This window comes from Brachyistius frenatus, unplaced genomic scaffold, assembly GCF_029030835.1.
Source record: "Brachyistius frenatus isolate BFR_SWC_R1_liver_20210118 unplaced genomic scaffold, ASM2903083v1 Contig_7, whole genome shotgun sequence".
Taxonomy (NCBI): Eukaryota; Metazoa; Chordata; class Actinopteri; family Embiotocidae; genus Brachyistius; species Brachyistius frenatus.
The window spans coordinates 6,802,412-6,821,311 of NW_027210606.1; the positions used below are offsets into that span (position 1 = coordinate 6,802,412).

The 18,900-nt window shown below is 40.7% G+C and overlaps 1 protein-coding gene across 3 annotated transcripts in view; it reads right to left on the reverse strand.

Annotated features, from left to right (window-relative positions):
• The window catches only part of fhip1aa (FHF complex subunit HOOK interacting protein 1Aa), a 34,440-nt gene extending 17,350 nt beyond the window's left edge, over positions 1–17,090 (reverse strand). The window contains exons 1-3 of one of the 3 annotated variants that reach the window (XM_069689245.1): positions 16,866–17,090; positions 5,548–5,608; positions 2,461–2,681 (exon numbers count right to left, since the gene is read on the reverse strand). In XM_069689245.1, the coding sequence (XP_069545346.1) occupies positions 2,461–2,568 (108 nt within the window). In that variant the 5' untranslated portion in view covers positions 2,569–2,681; positions 5,548–5,608; positions 16,866–17,090. Of the gene's footprint in view, positions 1–2,460; positions 2,767–5,547; positions 5,609–16,865 lie in introns of those variants that run through there. The other 2 variants (XM_069689247.1, XM_069689246.1) reach the window with 2 other exon arrangements.
• Positions 17,091–18,900: the final 1,810 nt, after the last annotated feature.

An 18,900-nucleotide genomic window follows, 5' to 3' on the forward strand; every position in this document is an offset into this window, starting at 1 on the left:
TGTGTGTGTGTGTGTGTGTGTGTGTGTGTGTGTGTGTGTGTGTGTGTGTGTGTGTGTGTGTGTGGAGTTTGTTCCTCTCGGTATGGGAGGAGTAGGATTAGCAGGCCGCGAGGTCCCACGGGGCTGAACAGGGACACATGCTGCTGCAAAGAGCCAAGAGTCTGAGACAGTCAACTTCACGCTGCCAAGATTCCACTGGCCTTGACCACACTGCAGTTTACTGTTGTTGGGACAGCGGCTCGGGTCAGTTTCTACCGTCGGGAGGTAGAAGTCAGGCCGAATGTTTGTGCTTTCAATCGTATCCAAGCTCCAAGCTCTTTCATAAAGACAGTGTTCCCGAACTGGGGGTCCGAACTTTCCTTAAGTGGTTGCAAAATAAATATGAAAGTAAAATATTGATACTTTTTTTAAGTCATGCTGGTTTCTTGTGATATGCAGGATAGTTATACCTCGATAAGGTGTGAAATACAGGTTTTGTTTTTAAGGGGACACATGGTAAAAGGATGAAAACTACTATTTTAATGTTGAAGTTTGGAAAAAGTTATTTTCAAAGTTTATTTTTAAGGAATAGTTTGACATTGATTTTTTTTTTTTTTATATATATATATATATATTTTTGTTCACATTCATGCGGTATAACACAGTTTTGTGCATTAAGTATGCAGCTGGGGTCTGGAGGTGATTACAGCAGCTAGTTTTGCTCTGTCCCGAGTTAAAAAATGCAACTACTAACATGTCACTAATTAACACGCTCCATCTTGCTAGCCTCATCAAACAGAAGTGTAAAAATGTTAGTTTCTGGTTTTGTGTGGCTTCTCTCAGCTCTCACTGAGTAGCTGTCTGGCAACCAGCGGAGATGCTGCACAGGAGTGCTGAAAAGATCAAATGACACTGTCGTTCATCAGGTCGAGCTCATCGCCACAAACATTTTTACCTTTTTGTTTATGTTATTGTTAAACTAACACATGAACTAGTCAGCTATAGAGACATTTACAACAATTTCAAACAGTCATTCTAAATCCATTACTGTCCAAATCAGATCAGGATTCGACTGCGAGCATTTTATATCGTTAATGGTAGATCTGGTCTGTGTGTCCGGGTTGAAATCCTCCGTGTCAGTCTAATCCACATTGGTTGCTAAAGTAATAACATTGTGCTGGAAAGTAGAAGTAGCTAATATAATGAAACCATGGTAACCAGGGTAATGAAGTCATGATGCATTTGAATGTGGTTAAAAAAAAAAATTAAAAAAAGATTTGTAAAAGTCAGATCTTGTGATCTTCGGCTGTTCAGGCTTGCTACGGGTTAAGGGATTCCAGTCGATTATGCACATAAATGAGATTGTGACAGACAGTCTCTGTGCCTCTGAACACAGCCTCAGGGTCATGTTGCTTGAACACAGAGAACCAGGCAGGCTGTTTCCCCTTGCTTCTGGTCTTTATGCTAAACTAAGCTAGTTGCAGCCCAGCTTTAGCTCTATATTTAATTCACATTCATGGCTGCATCAATCTTCACATCGACCTCTCAGCAGCTCAAGTTATTCCTTTCAGTCGTGGGTAGGGGTGATCGATATGGCTCTAAAATAATATCACCACATGTCTGGGTATATTTGTGATTACGATATTCTTGACGATATGACAATACAGAAAAATATTTGATTATTCATTTTAATAACATACAATTTCAACAAAAGTGTTACAGATTTATGTCAGCATAAAGGTAACATTGTGCCTTCTAATATTCATTAAAAAAAAATTTTTAAAAGCATGTCAGTTTTATAGTTTGTAAACAAAAGTATCTCAGTGAGATTCAGATCCAGATCACTGAGGGGAGATTTGGAGGCGCATCAGTGCAGGAGAGCTACATGATCACTTGCAGAGCTTCTAATTACTTCCTCACTACTGTCAGCAGATTCAGCGATGTTTGGGCCTGATTTTTGGGAAGTTTAGGGTCGACGTTTGTCCATTAATAACGTAGTTTTGGGCATTTGTTGAACTTTTGTTTCGTAACGAGTCGATTCGTTCAGCGTGCGTCTGCTGCCTCTGTGTGTGTGTGTGTGTGTGTGTGTGTGTGTGTGTGTGTGTGTGTGTGTGTGTGTGTGTGTGTGTGTGTGTGTGTGTGTGTGTGTGTGTGTGTGTGTGTGTGTGTGTGTGTGTGTGTGTGTGTGTAACAGAGAGAACAGAGGAGGAATGGAGGAGAAATTGCACGACCGTCAATTAAACTCACACTCAGCTGAAAACCTGAAGAACACAGCAGCTTTCAGACATGCTTGTTGCTAAGCTGCAAATGTATGCCATACATTTCCGCTGCGTAAAAGTATGACGTCATTATGTTCCATCATGATATACTTTTTTATTTGTATTTTTTTATATCGTCAAAAAATTATACCGGTATTATCGTGAACAATATGATATGCTACACCCCTAGTTGTGGGACTGTTGATTTCGTGCCGGTGTTTACCTGAGCCCAGTGGTTCTTGAACACAATCATGCAGGTCTCCGGGTCCACCCCTTGCAAGACCAGAGACTGCCCGTCTTGATTTCCATTGGTAACCACAGAGACCATCATGGTGACCAGATCACACGCGGGTTAAACCATGTCATAGGCAGGAGACGGAGGACATTCCTGACTGCTTACCGGGTGCAACCATAACCACAGGCAGAGGAGTAATCACAGAGGACCTGAGGAGTCACAAAAAGAAGACAGAAGCAGACGTCAACATACACAGAACCACAAAAGGTTGCTTCATAAAATAGCTGCAGAAAGATGGACTGAAATGACTGGTGATTGCTGCAAACTGCTCTCCCTCTCTTCCTCTGCATGGCCAGACAGCAGCTATGACAGGCATGCAGGAAAGAGAACAATAACAGGCAAAGTCAGATGACTCAGTAGAGGAGAGAGAGCGCAGGCAGCGTGCTCGACTTCACAGTTGCCTGCCGCACTCTGGACTTCAGACTGAGCTGTCACATTGCTTTTGGGGTACCTCAGACGCCTGCAGTGGATTCCCGCAAGCCCCCTGACATCAATCTCGTTACAAAAAAAATGTTTTGACATCAGAGGGCGAACGGCAACTGGGTGTGAACTACGAACGTGGTTGAACGAGGAGGGTAAAAAAAGAAAGAAGTCTACTAATTTTGTAGATCTAAACACGACTTTGCTTTTTGCCGTTTTCATTTCTGGATCAGACGTTACTACAAGACTTTTGGGCAAGCAAAGTCCACGTTGCTCACACTGCCTGTCAAGATGAAAAAATGTGTTATTTTAGTTCAAAATAGCCTGAGGGCAGCTTTGCAGAGCAGTTCCAACACTCTGGAAATTTGGAAGATGCCCATTTTTCCCCCCGGAAAGGAACTAATGTGTTGTTTCCCTTGAAGAGGACGTTGCTGGAAAGATTGATTCCACCAAAACAAGACAAGACGTTTTCTTTGACAACACTGGGAAGAGAACAAGTGTTGTGCTTTTTTTTTTTTTTTTTTTTAAACACGTGAGCTACTACGTGACTAAAACAATATCAAAGGATAAATCCAGCTCCGTTATACTGTAGCATGTTTCCAGGTAGAGGGCTGCACTTCAGAAGAACTGATGTCAGGATGTGACTTTTCTACTGATGTTTCCTGCGCTTGCAGACAGTGAATATTTCTGATGACTACCATTTCGATCTGAAATTATGTTGAATGTTTCTGAAAGTCACATTCAGTTTTAAGGGATTGTACATAAACTCACTTACCATTTTGAGTGTATGCGTGCGTTTGCACTGTCAAGTATGGACGCATGCAGTGCACTACAAGTACATAGGTGGTGTACTCCTGCCCGTCCATAAATTAAGTATAGAACGGTTGACATTATGGCTACATAGCGGGGAAAAAAAGGGGGGAACCGCCAATCTATTTTCAAACTGCGGCGCCCGAAGAAGCCGCAGGTTTACATTAGACAAAGAATAGATCGTTCAGAGCAGGCTTTTATTTCTCGGTAAATTTACCAGTGAACGTCGGCAGATATGTTGGCAGATGTGCAATTTAAATGTTACGTTTATTTTCGGTAAGTGCAGAGCAGCCAAGTGCGATTTGAGACAGAAGTACCCTGTTGAAATTGATGTACTACACATGTAAGTGTACTAACATGTAAGGGCATTAACACAAGTATGCAATTTGAAACACAACACAGCAGTACTTGGAGCGAAAAAATATGTTTACTGGGTGAACAGAGAAACTGAATAGAATTATTGTAAATTATTGGTTAAAAAAAATATATATATATATATAAATAACAGTAATTTTATATAAGACTAAGAATTTACAGAAATGCTAGCTACTTTTTGAGGCGATACTTGAGTACTGCAGTACTTTGAGCTAAATAGCATGCTAACATGCATTAAATGGCAGATTTGTTTACCATGCAGTGGTGGCAATTTTACATAAAATGGTCAATAATGTATATTTCCAGTGATTTAATTTAACAAAAGTCGACAATAGAATCATGCTATTTCAACCGTTGTCCTGGATTACTCATCTTGAATGCCATTGTCTGATTTTGGTCACAGAAATGAAGGGTTTCTGACTACTGAAATGCAAGTAAGCTTTTAATTGGAAACACATAGAGTCAGGGTTGAGTTTGTATTAACGCATTCATACTTCTTGAATGACAATATGACAACTTTGACCATTGCATTTTCTTGTATTGGCTCTCTCGCATGACATACGCTTTAGAGATTATTGGATCTTCAAGTACTGACAGAATGTCAATGAATTTCCACCGGATCAAGAGAACTGAACATTTTATTTCCTCACAAACACCTATGCCGATTATGGCACCAGGCATCCTAATTCATGTTGTTGGCAACCTAAATCTGTGAACACATTTTCAGAGCAATCTATCTAATACTTGGTGAGATATTTCACTCAGCAGCACAGAACCTCATGGTGGTGACAGATGTTTAGGATTTATCACCTGGAAACCACAGACAAACATTATGACAATCCATCCAGCTGTTGTTGAGATAGTTCAGTCTGGGCCAAGTGACAAACAGAGAGCCACGCCACTGGCGTGGCTGCAAACAAACTTACCAGCAACCAAACCACGACATGACATATAGTGTGTTTGTCTCTGAATACCGACACAATGACAGGACAAAGTGAAGCTCTCACTCTGCACAGAGCGGTATGGACCCCTGTCACCACAGGGGGGCAACTGTAAAACACACAGCAGCTGCACGCCACGACACCAAACTACGGCCTCCAGCTCCTGCCCCCAAATGTGTCTCTTAGCCAATCACGGCCCAGCCCGTTATTTTGAATTCACTGGTCCCCAGTGCCACAGAAACATCCGTAACATCCCCAGAGTTCAGGCATACCGAGGCACACAGTTAAACTCTCATCATCTGCTTTCAGTTAGAGGAGAGCGAGCCGGCTGGTTGGATTCTTGAGAAGGAATGTACAAGCGCTGTGGAGAGGTTGTGTGTCAGATTGCGTGCGTGTGTGTGCGTGTGTGTGTGTGTGTGTGTGTGTGTGTGTGTGTGTGTGTGTGTGTGTGTGTTGGCAGATTTCTTACCTTCCTTGAACCATCTTTAAGACAGAAGCGTCACTAAGCAGGCAAGGACCTCATTATTGTCCTGTTGTGACAAAGAGATACGAAGACATGTCAGGAGGGGATCAGGAAGTGAGTGTCCGCTCGAGAGGCGAGGCATGGTGGGAAGTGACTGGACATGAGTAAGCTGCTCCGAGCGCCACACTTGGATGGAGATGGAGAGGAGGAGGAGGTTACAGGGAGCGAATAAGGAGTGGGAGGGAAAGCAAGAGTGGGAGGGAGCGAGAAGGGAAAAACAGGCTGAGTGAAAGTATACAGAGAAGGAAGGGATACAAAAAAAAAAAAAAAAAACTGACATCAACAAACAGTTCACATGTACAAAACATGAGATTAATCCAATCGAATGTCAGGACTTAATACTTCTGCAGGAATGAATCTTAATAACTCCCTCAGGAGAATAACACTATTGTCCCATCCAATTAGTGCTGTGATGCAAGTGATGTCCTTCTCATCTGCGAGAGGCCCATTCCTCACCAACATTACAGCTGACCTCACCGGCACTGTCCACCGTTCAATCGTGTCACAAATGACGCAGCCTCAAAACTCTCAGGATCAAGTTTCTAATGGCACGAACAACAGCTGGAAAAAAAAAAAGGCGTCAGCTGTTGATTGTAAAACTTCACGGAATGTTTGCCATTATTTAATCATTTTTAACTGAAGTGATGAAAGTGCTGTGTAACGATACCTCCACTGTGAGCACAACAGAATACAGATTTTACATGTTACTGTTTTTCTTCCTCTCACTTCAAATGGATTTGATTTTAAAAAAAATAACAAAAGTGACACAGGCAAATCAGCTGGCCAAAACATCGGCCAATATTGGCTTTTAACAGATACATTGGTATCATGAACTGGTAACGAAGGAGAAATCGCATAAACTATGTTTGAGCTTGTTCAGAGACCTGTTGGTTATATAGTTTGGTTATAGTTTGATCACCTCAAAGCACAACTTTATTTTCTAACTTGTACATATCGATTGTCCACATTTGCAGGGAAAGTTGTGTAATTATTACCTCCTGAGGCTTCTCTGTTGAAACCCGACGTGCCACATAGTTTAGAAAAGGGCAGGCACTTTTTAAAAGTATTTGCCAGGTGATTGGTTGAACCATCCATCTATCACCACTGTCGTGTGCTAGCTTCAACCAATCACATCTTTGCTTCACGCTGTGGTCACACCTGAACCGCACTCATAGCTGCCAGACACTTATTGGTTCCACAAGTGCATAACATGAGGCCTGACAAGATTGATTCTCGCGTCATCTCGTCACTCCAGCTGCCTCAAAAGGTAATTTCTGACATGGAGACCACATTTTGCCAGGATAGTTGGATTGCTTTTTTTATTTTTTTTTATTTCGCAGCGCTCTTCTGTATTTGAGTTCAGCTGTCGCAGTGTTAGCACAGCTGTCTGAGTAATTGATCTTCACAGACCAAAAGTTAAGAAAATTCTGATGGTTTTATTTGTTTTGTTTCGTTATCGGTACAAAAAAAATTGCAAGATTATTTTAAGCAGTAATTAGCTCGTGTGAGACAACAATACACTGGCAACAACTCCTCCCAAATCTCCATTTGGTATAGTATGTTTCTGTCTTCATCTGTCTGCCAAACAGGTCAAGACATGGATTTTCCATCTCGATACAACCCAACAGAGACAGAACACCAGCTCCTCATAATACTCCAAACAATCCAGCAGATCTGCAATGTCCATTTTTCCATCCAACATGAAAGGAGTTACTTTTTTTTAAAGGAATAAAATGTGTGGTTGGTTTTTTTTAAGTCATCTAGGAAAGGCCTTTTACTGAAAGTCATGACCTACATTATGGTCTCATTTACAGTACCTGCCGTCATACTGTCGCACAGGGGGAGAGCCCACAGTTACCCAGAAGTCATTGCTCTACTTGCTCAAAATAACCTGAAATACAGTTGAGTTAAAATTGGGATGGCAGAGAACAGCAAAAATATAGGCTGTTGAAAGTACATCCTCTGTGTGTGTGTGTGTGTGTGTGTGTGTGTGTGTGTGTGTGTGTGTGTGTGTGTGTGTGTGTGTGTGTGTGTGTGTGTGTGTGTGTGTGTGTGTGTGTGTGTGTGTGTGTCCCCCCCACTAGATTTTCCTGATTTGGTAATGACCAATTACCCAATTATGGCAATTTCATAATTACACATATTTGTCAGAGACACGAGAGGCAGAAGAAACAGACGGACTCCTGTGGGTACAGCAGTGAGCTCCACCCATAGACAGACAGTATTCTTCCTTTACTGCATAAGAGAATATTAGACATATTTACAATAATGCCAATGCTAATACATATCATACAGTTCATACAGTACATTGCTGTGGAGGATTATTTATTGGATATATTTTTTTTTCCAACCTTCCATCTGGATGTCCAAACGTTTCTCAGACACCATTTAGAAAATCAAATAAGAAGTTTCTTTGATGAGACATTTCATTGTTTGCAGCCAAACAGTAAACTACACGATATACGTCGCAAACTCTACACTAATTTAAAGAGATTGACATCAAAGCCCTAAATTCATGCTAAATAAACAGCCCGATATCTCGCCACCCGTGCAATACACCCGGTAGTTCAACTCATTTTCTTGCACAACATATTGTAAGTAACATACGTGACGACTGTGAATTGCTTATGGAAAATGACTTACTTTAACGCAAACAACCATCTTCGTCAAAACCTAACCACATGGTATTTGGTGCCAGCAAAGTAGAGCGTGACGCAGTATCCTGTCGGTGGACCGACGGGTGTATTACACACTTTGACGTGGTACAGGCTTGTAAATAAAAGACATAAATGTGGCTACGTTTGTAAGGTGACATGTTTGGAGGCTTTACTTCTGAGCAGGCAGTTTATTCCTGTGGGTAATCGACAGACTGAAAAACGAGGTCAACAGTAAATAAAACGCTTAAATCTAGAAAAAATTAAAAACAAATAACTATAACGCAAAAGCTACAACTAAATTAAATTTCCTTTTCTTGTGAACAACTAATTTATTAGACGTAGTGCACCATTATTTAAAGCTTTGCCTGCTCTATTCTAATAATGGCTCTGGTAGCATTTTGGGCCTGCTGCAAACTTATCTCCTCCACATGACCGTAAAACAAGTGGCTCAACATTATGAATAAGTTATTAGATGATAGCCAGGAGTGGTTACAAACAGGACTTTGCATTTTTTTTTTTTTTTTTTTTTTACTGCTAATCGTTGCACTGCTTTAATAAAAAAAAATTCCCCAAAACATACAGCTGAAAAATATAATTTTCCTCATTTCGACTGAGTGGGAAGGGTTTTACTTGTGGTGTTGCATAAAGAGCAACACCCCCATGGTAAACATGAAAAATTAGATCAGCTTCAGGAGAATGAAAAGAGGACATAAAGACCCAGGCCGATGGGCGCGAACACAGTGAAATGAAAGAGAAACGCTCGCCCTTAGGGGTTTTGTCTTGTCTTTTTTTTTTTTTGCTGTGGTTTCTGGCATTGTCAGCTTTCTGTCATCCCAGAGGGCTTCTTACACAAAGGTGTGGTCTGGACAAATAGCTCAAAGGCAGGACACACCCTTTACTCAGAGTGACGATCCAGTTTCTTGCTAAACAGGAGTTTTAAACGTCAGAGTAGATTTGATCAACTTTAAAAAGCCTTTTTCTTACAGTTATAAAATTGCTTTTTGTCTAAAATAAAGCATTATGGGCGCTATATTACCATTACTGAAACAGTCATTCCCCTCAACTGAAGAGGGTGCTCAAAGAGGACAAATTCACAGTGGCCATGGCAACCCAGTGATAGACAGGGCCATTAAAGTGATAGCAGCTGCTGAAATATTTAAGGCTACTGGTGAAGCCATTGAAGGGCCAGATAGTGGCTGGCCTGAGTGTTTATGTCCTCGCCACCCTCATCTAATCAACAACTCAGCAGGCAGGAGAAAGCCATTCATTTTCTTATCCAGCTCTGGATTGTTTCCTTCAGCCATTGTGTTGGTCCATTCATCTTTAGGAGAGTCAGACTAACATTCAGAGCAGCTCACACATTTTATTTTTATTACGAGTTTGTTTGATTTTCTGTGTCTTTGTTAGACAAAAGAGCAAATATGATAAATGAGAAGAGATGGAGAAGAAATGCAACAAAGATGGCCGGCTCCACTCAAATTAGAGGTCATGGTCGGCATCCCGAAGCCTCTAGGTCAGCAGGGCTCCTTTCAGATTCCAACTCTTCAGACCCGACCTAGGAGGCTGCACAGGACTTATTTTGGCTAATAAAACTGCTGATTAGGTTGTTGTTGGATTGAGCTATGCTGAATTATGAATTACTGTCAAAATTCAACTTTAGAACCAATCAGAATAATGAAGATGTAACTTCTCGTGACCACACATTCCTGAGAAAAGATCTGTTCAGGCAGCAGACATGCGTGGGCAAATTGTAGGTGTGCAGAGCCTTTAAATGACGGAACACTTTGAACTATTCACATTTATTTACTTTTTCTGTTATTGAGTTAATAAAGAAAGAACAGTAATACAATATTTCCCCCTCAAATTATATATTTATAACAGGAAATCCATGGCAGAATGGCAGCTGAATCTGCCACACATGACTTCTGTCAGATGAAAAAGCTGTAGTCAAGCATGAGAGGGTGTTTTTTGAGGATTTAGTTAATTCTATAGCATTTTAGTAGCTCTTTAGTAGCTAGTAGTAACTCTTTTTAGTTTTCTAATATTTAAAGTCTGTGTAAAGTACTGACTCTTCTGAATTGTCTAACTGCAGAAAACTGTCTTGCTCCGCAGACTTATTATTTTCATGCGAGATCTACACGCTACGACAGAAGCATAACAACCACACAATCAATTTTAGCAAAAGAAAATTATTAATTATCTAAATTGTCCAGGGAATATATTATCGATCTCACCTTCACCATGGTAAAATAATTTCAAAACATATGTGAAAAAACACCAGCCTAAAGGCTCCTAAAATAGTCCAGATGTTGGACTTGCGTTTGCAACCTGCAGGATTTCTTTTTCCAGAAATGTTGATATCTTTTCATTTTGATTTATCACAAACATATCATAGTAGCTGCAGTATCTCTTCAACACCTGTGATAGGCTCTTGGGCTGAGAAATGACTGTAGCTGGCTTATGAGATAAGACAGTGTTATGTAAGCAGATAGTGTTGCTCCATGCTGCATGTCTGTGGATTTTCACATGCACGTGAAGGCTAACAGGGTGTGGGCTGTTGTATGGGAACTGGTTTAAGAAACAGGCTGTTCCTACCACACTGCTCAGTGATCTCGAGAGACGAGATTCATTAACATGTCCAAACACTCTCTCTCGCGCACACACACACGCACACACACGCGCGCACAAACACACACCTACGCAGGTGCTCAGTTTAGCTTGGCGGTAAGAAAAGGAGGAGGCAGTAAAAGAGAAGGTCAATAAGAGCAGCAGCAGCACCAAAAGCCTGAAGGGAAAGAAAAAAATACAACATTTCAGTAACTAAGTCTTGAATATGAAGTAGACAAAAACTAACAGGGGTTGACAAGAGGACATATGTGTGAAACCATATGTCCTGATCAAAGACAGCCAACTTCACGTGCTGCAACTTAAGACGGTTCAGACTGCAGAGGAGAGATAAGAAGGAGAATAGCTTTATCCTCCAGACAGAGACAGCTTGAGACAAAATCCTGCCTCCTTCCACTGATATTAGAAAAGTCTGATGTCATCCTTCACCTGCATGTGCACAAGTCAGTGCATGTCCCGTATGTGTGTGTACGGATATTTCACCACCCAGGGTGTGAGACGTAACCTCGCAAAGGACTGCAGAAGATTGCTTTAAATTGTAATGTTTTTTTTCTATAATGTTCTGACAGTGGCTTTGAGGAAACCACCAAACCAACTCTGTTTCCAAAAGTCAAAATCATTCATCTTCACAACTCTAACTCTCTGCATTAAAGTTCTTTGCAATATCATTTGTGGACAATTATTGTGGAAATTATGTCAATCCTCTTATTCATTTTTTTTTTTTTTAATTTCATTTATTTACTTATTAATAAGCAAAAACTGCCAAATGTTGTCTGACATGATTACAAGTCCACAGCCATGCTAGCAGCTCTTTTAGGCTTACCTTAGACACAGCAGTGCGCTGAATGCAAACATAGCTGCAAAGAGAGGAACGGTATGGCTCTGCAAGGCTTTTCCCAGATTCTGTTCACTTTTTTCTTCTCTTGTTTCTGAACACGGAACACTCGGGATAATTTGACGACCTAAGAGATTTATGTTGTAGCCACGAGTTTCTGACAAATAACGGTTGTGTCCTGATTCGCGAACTTCCTTTACTGTACTAACAGGTAGCAAATTACACGCAAGCACTCTTACTGTACTTGCGCAGTGCGCAAAATTATACGAGTTAAACTTGGTTCGCGTGTTTCTGTCTATTTGGCATGATGGACAGATATAAATACGACAATACCCATGAGCCTCGGGTGTCGTTGCTACGCAATTTCAATTAAAGGTGGTGCAATAGTGGCTTTTTTGTTTTGTTTTGTTTTCTCAACAATGTACAGGTCAGTGTATTGAAAAAAAAAAAAAAAAATTCATGATTTTTACTTCCACAACTGGTAAAATAAATCTCTTAGGTCGTCACAACTCTATCAGTGATAAAAAAAAAAAATAAAAAAAAAACAGCTGAGGCTTATGGGAGTGTCAATAGGTTGGCAGTACTGGACAAAGTTAGGTTTTAAGCCGACGGTGGCGCTACAGATGAAAATCAGGCGATCACCAAAGTCTCTTAATGTGTGTAATAATGCAGTGTAAGCTCCTCATTGTTTCATTACACCCGGCCGATCCAAATTTACAGAAATGTTACAGAGAACCTGACCCGTGTCCTCTCCTTTTTTCTTTTTTTTTTACCCTCACAGGTTAAATTACCTCATTGTTTGTACACAATGTAGGCCGGTGACATCATTCCTACTTTCATGTCTGCATGGGTAGACTTCAGCCGGTCCCTACACTACAATAGGCTTCTGTCAGTGATAAGACCGTGTGCTGTGAGGGTACAGTATATCCTATCTCTGCTCCCGCTGCTTCCTCTGTAGCTCGTTTGCATCACGTCTCACTTGCCGATAAAACAGCCATGTTTGCATGTGGGATGGAAGAGGAAGGACAAAAGATACAGAGCGTCTGTGAAGTAAAATTATATTTGTCAACTGGATGAAAAGACGGGGGTTTGGGGTTTGAAATGGAGCCCATTTATAAAGTTTACCAACTCAAAAGCTGGACTTTTATTTTTAAAGTGACTGCAGAGCAAACCAAAGTGCTCAGCTGCGTTGAATATTTTCTCGGGCGTGGATGACTGTGTGCATGTTTGTTCTCAGTTTTCATCCTTTTACGAATAACTCTTCCTTTTTGCTCAAAACAGGCTCAGTTGAGTAGGTTTGCTCTAGCCTTCAAGTAGCTGACACACTTCAATATCCAGTGATCTTTTTGTGCTCATAAAGTCCGAGGCAAAACAGATGCAAAACGCGAACACGATTCGCTGTTGACTTTTTCTCAGAGTTGTAAATACGGGCAGACATTTTTCACTTCATGGCAGCTTTTCTGAAACCGGAGGACAGACTGCAGGCTCCGTGAACATAACTTGTACCTTGGTTTCAGGTCATTCTTGGACAACAGAAGTGGTTCAACCAGATTTAGTTACAATCTATTCTTATCACAGCTCTGTCAGGAAACCACAGAGAGTCTGTCAAGCGGGCAGTGGCAGAGTGTAGCCAACAAATGGGTCAATATCACAGATGCTGATAGAAATAAACCACCAGTCTGAAGCTTCAACATTCAAATTGTGTTACGAGCCAAATTTTTCTGGAAGCCCCAATACAAGTGTGGCCAAAGTAAGCAAACAAAATGATGTCTAATGTTAACCAAAGTACATTGTTCAAAGCCAGTAAACAAGCAGACTCATATGAACAACAATGTTCTAACAACCATAAATAAAAGGCTCAGATTACACTGCAGTAGCCATTTATAGAGTTTTTATTAATGAATAACGGTCCGATATGACGCCTTACTGATGTAACTGCATGATATGTATCTAATCTGCGAGGACTTTTGCTCACAACTATATCTGTACTAACATATCTAAAGCTCAATAAACACATATGATTTGCTTTAATCCATTATGCTGAGCTAACAGGCTGCCGGCTCTGACTCCATATCTACCACTGCAGACACGAGTGGGATTTCGACCTCCTCATTTAACTGTCTGGGGGGTGGGGGGGAGAGTAGATCTTCTAATGAATTAAAAATGAAAGGATTCCATTGAATGTAACATGTTATTCTGTGCCGAGCATAAACGCTGCCATTCCTGGTTTGTGACGCATGTTTCTCTGTCAGTTTCCAGGGTCACCGTCAGGGCACGGGCGAGGAGTTTGGGGAATAATCCCAACCACAAGACAGAGCTGAGCCGGCTCCTTCACGGTGGGAACGGGGAAACGCACACAAACACCTGCTGACGTGATGAGTACGGCACCTGTTCCACCACAAATCTATGGTTGCTCATGTCCCTTCTGACAGACTAAGCTACAGAGACTTGTTTACAATAAAGCGCAAGTTATCATCCGTTTATTGTCAAAGTGGACAAATATTCTGATTAAAGATGAACTGATGTGAAACATTTTCTCGGCAGCGAAAGCAGCCAACAAGGTGAAGCGAATCCGATCACAAACATGTGACCTGCAGCTGTACATCTAATCAAATTAGTGTGACCATTATTCAGACCAGCAGGCTGCAATGGAGACCGAGAGATCCTGCGAGTGGATGATGTTAGCCACACTACACTCTCGTAGACTGTGCGAGACGAGCCCCCCTCTGAACATCACCGGGAATCATAAAGAGGACCGATTAACATTCCTCTCATTCCAAAACACTTCTTCACAAGTGGAATTACAAACTTGAGTTTTAACTGAACCTGCATTCACGTCAGCATTTATGTTCCACCTACTCGTGTTTAGGATGATGTTATAAAAAAAAAAAAGTGGGCGAGATAGCAGAGATTTAAGTCTTTGCTGTAATATCTGGACTGGAAAAGATTTTGAGGCATTATGAATTATGATAAACGGACATCCCAGCAGAGACGTTTCTCTATAAAACTGTCTTGAATAAGTGCAGCAACTGACAACAAAACCACGGTAAACAAACTCCCTGCTATTATTTAAACCGCACATCCTTCACAGTGGTGAACAAAACAAAAACCACCTGAATCCATATTAAGTGATGATGCTGCAGAGCAGCCCAGCTGTAAACCGAGTGCACAGACGAGCCACAGCTTTAAATAGGATCCACACGAAGAGTACTTTAAGGACCACTTCAGCGCCCACAGCAGCCACATCTGATGATGACATGCAGACATTTGCAGAGCACGCGTCACGTGACTCAAACTGTAGCCTTTTGGTCATCTGATAACAAAGGGCTGATTAATGGAGGGTGTGAGGGATGTGAGAGTGATTGTGTCCAAAACTCTACACAGGTGGTAACAACTGAACCATCTCCATGACAACTGGGTAAAGTCCATCCCGAGATGAAGGCCGTGAAGGCGTGGCTAAAAGCTCAGAGAATGCCGGTAAGTGGACTACAAAATCCGATTGTCCACTTTGAATTCTCTACATTAGTGCATAATGTACAATCTATTTTTCATAATAACTGAAAAATAATTATACATTTTGAATAAATATATTGATTCCAATTAGCTTTTAAATACAATAAATGACAGGCAAAAGTGAGAAATTACTCTCACATTTGCCATTCAAGTACTTTATGTTCACGCAAGTCTGGGAGTTCAAGAGAAAACATATACAGTATGGATATGATCTTCTTCTTCTTTCTTGAAGAAATTGTATTTACTTGATTCCTGTTGTTCTGGGTTTTGTACCCTCATGGTTGAAATGCACTTATTGTAAGTCGCTTTGGATAAAAGCGTCAGCTAAATGAAATGTAGTGTAAAAGTATGTAGAACGGAAACAATTAGTCGACCAATCAGCATTCATCATGTGTGCCCACCGTCCCCATCTATCATAAATAAGTTGAATCTCTTAGTTTTTAACTGTTAATAGAAAAAAAAAATTGATGACAAAATCTTGGGCTCGAGGAGTGTGATGAACATTTTTCACTGTGGTGTGTTTTGTAGACAAATTATAACAATAAACATAAATTCCACAAAATATATATATACACACAACACAAATTCCATACTTTGGTCCTTTGAAAACAGCGAAACCATTTCAATGACACCTGAGGCAGATCTTTAAACGTGGCTTAAGTATTACAACAACAACAAAATGTACACTCAAATCAAGAAAGACAGAAAAAAATCCAAAAGAAAAATATATATAAAATTTCACAAATAATGTGATATGAACCATTAAAATTGTCACGCCTAACAGATCTTATTGAGAAGTATTGTAGAACACATCTGAAAAACATAGAAAAATAGGTCTGGTTGAGGTAGGTATCTCTACAAGCTGAAAGAACTTGAGCAACACACAACTTTAGTTTTACCAACTCTTTTCTAATTAATAACTATTCTCAAAAGCTCGGCTAAGGTCAGGTGATTGTGAATAACATTGATTTACCAGGTGGAACAGAACACCTGTGTAGGAATGACAAACAAAACACACACACACACACACACAGATGACCAGCCATGAAACATTGATGTTGGCAGGTAACCGAGCACCTGGACATTGTGTCTCCCTCCCGGTGGATATCAGAATTCAAGATTCATTAAAAGAGGACACAGAAAATGAATCAGGACAACAAGCTGTACTTCAGACTTGACCAGTGTGGCTGTAAAACAACTTTGTCAGAAGCAAACAACAACAACAACAGCAGCAGCAGCACGTGGATGTTATATTTTACTGCAAGATTATGAAACCAAATACTTGAGAGCCTGTCATTAGGCAGTTACTGATCGCTAAACTATCAACTATAAATAGGGTGCGTCTATTTTGCCTGAGAGGAAACGGGACCGAGCCCAGTTGAGTTTTTCACTTGTTTAACTTCTCAAGGATTAAATACCAGTTGTGTTTTTAACTAGGTGTCCCAACGCAGACCAGTGGCTTTCCCCGTGCAGCTTTGTGGCTGCCCAACCCTTCACCCACCCGCACATGTCAATCACAGAGTCCAGAAAACAGTCTGTGTCAAAATATAAGTTAACATACGAGTTCAACTATATGAAACAAACAGAACAAGCGTCGGCGCTTGGAGCTTTTCCTTTCCGTCTGTCTTTCTTACCGTCGGACTCGGACGGATCCTCCAGTTTGACAAGAGCGCGCAGCAGCAGTGCGCGGCGTCGATCAGCAGCAGGTTTCTTACCCACAAACACTCGCTCAGTACGTCTTCTCAGTAAAAAAAAAAAAAAATTAAAAAAAATAAAATACACAGATCCATATTGTCCCGCTTCAGTAACAGTGCGCAGAGGTAGCCTAGGCGATGTGTAACCAAGCTACTTAACCTGGTCCACGGCGCACACATAGGTGAAACCGCACTAATCCTCATCTGAACGCTCCTCCCACTGAGCCACAGCAAACCCACATCCACACTGGAGCAGGGGTTACTCAGTTTACTTCAGTCTCCCTCATGAGACACGACAGGGGTGATTAGTGGCGTTTACGCACGAAAAGTAGCCTTTTAATCAAGTTTGGAGCACATGTGAGCGTAGATATTGGTGTTAACAAAACTGAAGGCCAATGTTAAAACGTTATTAGACATGGTGTGTGTCGTACTTCATGCACTCAGATGTCGCTTGTTTGAACTGTTTAGGTTGACCGGGGATTCAGAAAACTTGACCTGGATCATAATTTGGCTACAGATGTTTCCAGTTGGATCTGCCTGATATCTGCCTGATTTCTGCGAACTTTATTTTGATTATTTTGATTCAGACACGGTCAAAACAAGAGGTAAACTGAGAATTTCGATTTACTATAGATCTCTCTGACTCTGACTCGGTGACTGTGGGACAAAAAAGTGAGACAGAAAGACATTACAAATATTGTTGAAGTGTCAAATCATGTCTCGTTTGTCTTCTCTGCTAAAACCTAAATATAAATTAAAGACAAACATCTGGTATTCCAAACTAGAAGACCCAAAAAATTAAGAGACTAGAACTTTTGCTCATGCTGACTTGAAATAATACTTTTAAACTAGATATCAAGCTGTATTATCCCCATATTATTGGAGAAATTATATTTTTTCATAAATGTTTTGGTTCTTTAGGCTATATAACCCTTCCAATTAAGCGTCAGTATTTCCAGATCCTCCCAGTATTCCTCCCCTTGCCTCCAGTGGGCTCATGATCACTGTGATTTTCACTTTGTAATTATACTGTCGAGGCCTGAAAAAGACACAACCTACATTTATGCTTGATTGATGGCTATGTTTAGGCTAAGTTCAATTTAAGCAATTCAAAACAATTATATCTAAAAATGCACAAATTCCAGTTATTATTTGGGGCTGTTGAAATTTGATTAGACATTTTTTTTTTTTTTTTATAAAGCTATGATTCCAGTGAAAAACGCGGTGAGTTTTTAACTGAAGCTTGTTTATTCATGCTGTGAAGAAGATCAGACCTGTAGTGACATCTAGTGGCAGAACAGAGAAATAACATTTCATCAGAGTTCATGCCGCACTTCAATTAAACAGACGAGAATTACTCAGCTGCAGACTGTAGGCATCTTTTTTTATTATTATTGTTATTTAAGACAAAAGACAAAGGCGTTTTCCTGTCAGTACGGATATAACTATGTTTAAAATTTGTATAAAAGCTAATGAACTAAAATAACCAATGGTAATCTATTTAGTGTCAGTAGTAAAACACATTGAGGAGAAGGGATGCATCAGGAGACTTGGACTAATGGCCTATTTCTTAAATTAACTAATATTATTTTACATTGACTTTTAAGCCATATGGGTTCATTTTTCCATCTCCACACCAAGACATGAAATCAGTTTGGGTTTTTTAAGTTGGTCTTTGGAAACAAAACAGCACCGCTGCTTTTCAGCGTCTTTTCCGCAAGAAATCCCAACAGATTCATCTTTTATGACGCTTGACAGCTTAAAACCCGGTTAAATATGGGTTAAGGGTTGTTGTTTTTTGGGTTTTTTTTTTTAACCTATAATGTCGTTGAGCAGTCCTGCGTGGACTGTGATCTTACGTAAAAAGTGTTGTCTGCCGGTGTCCGGACAGTGAGTGGCACCACCTCCATCCAAAGCGCTGCGGTGGGCAGGGCGCACTGGAACTTCTAGTGGCGAGGCAGCGACCGTTTATCGC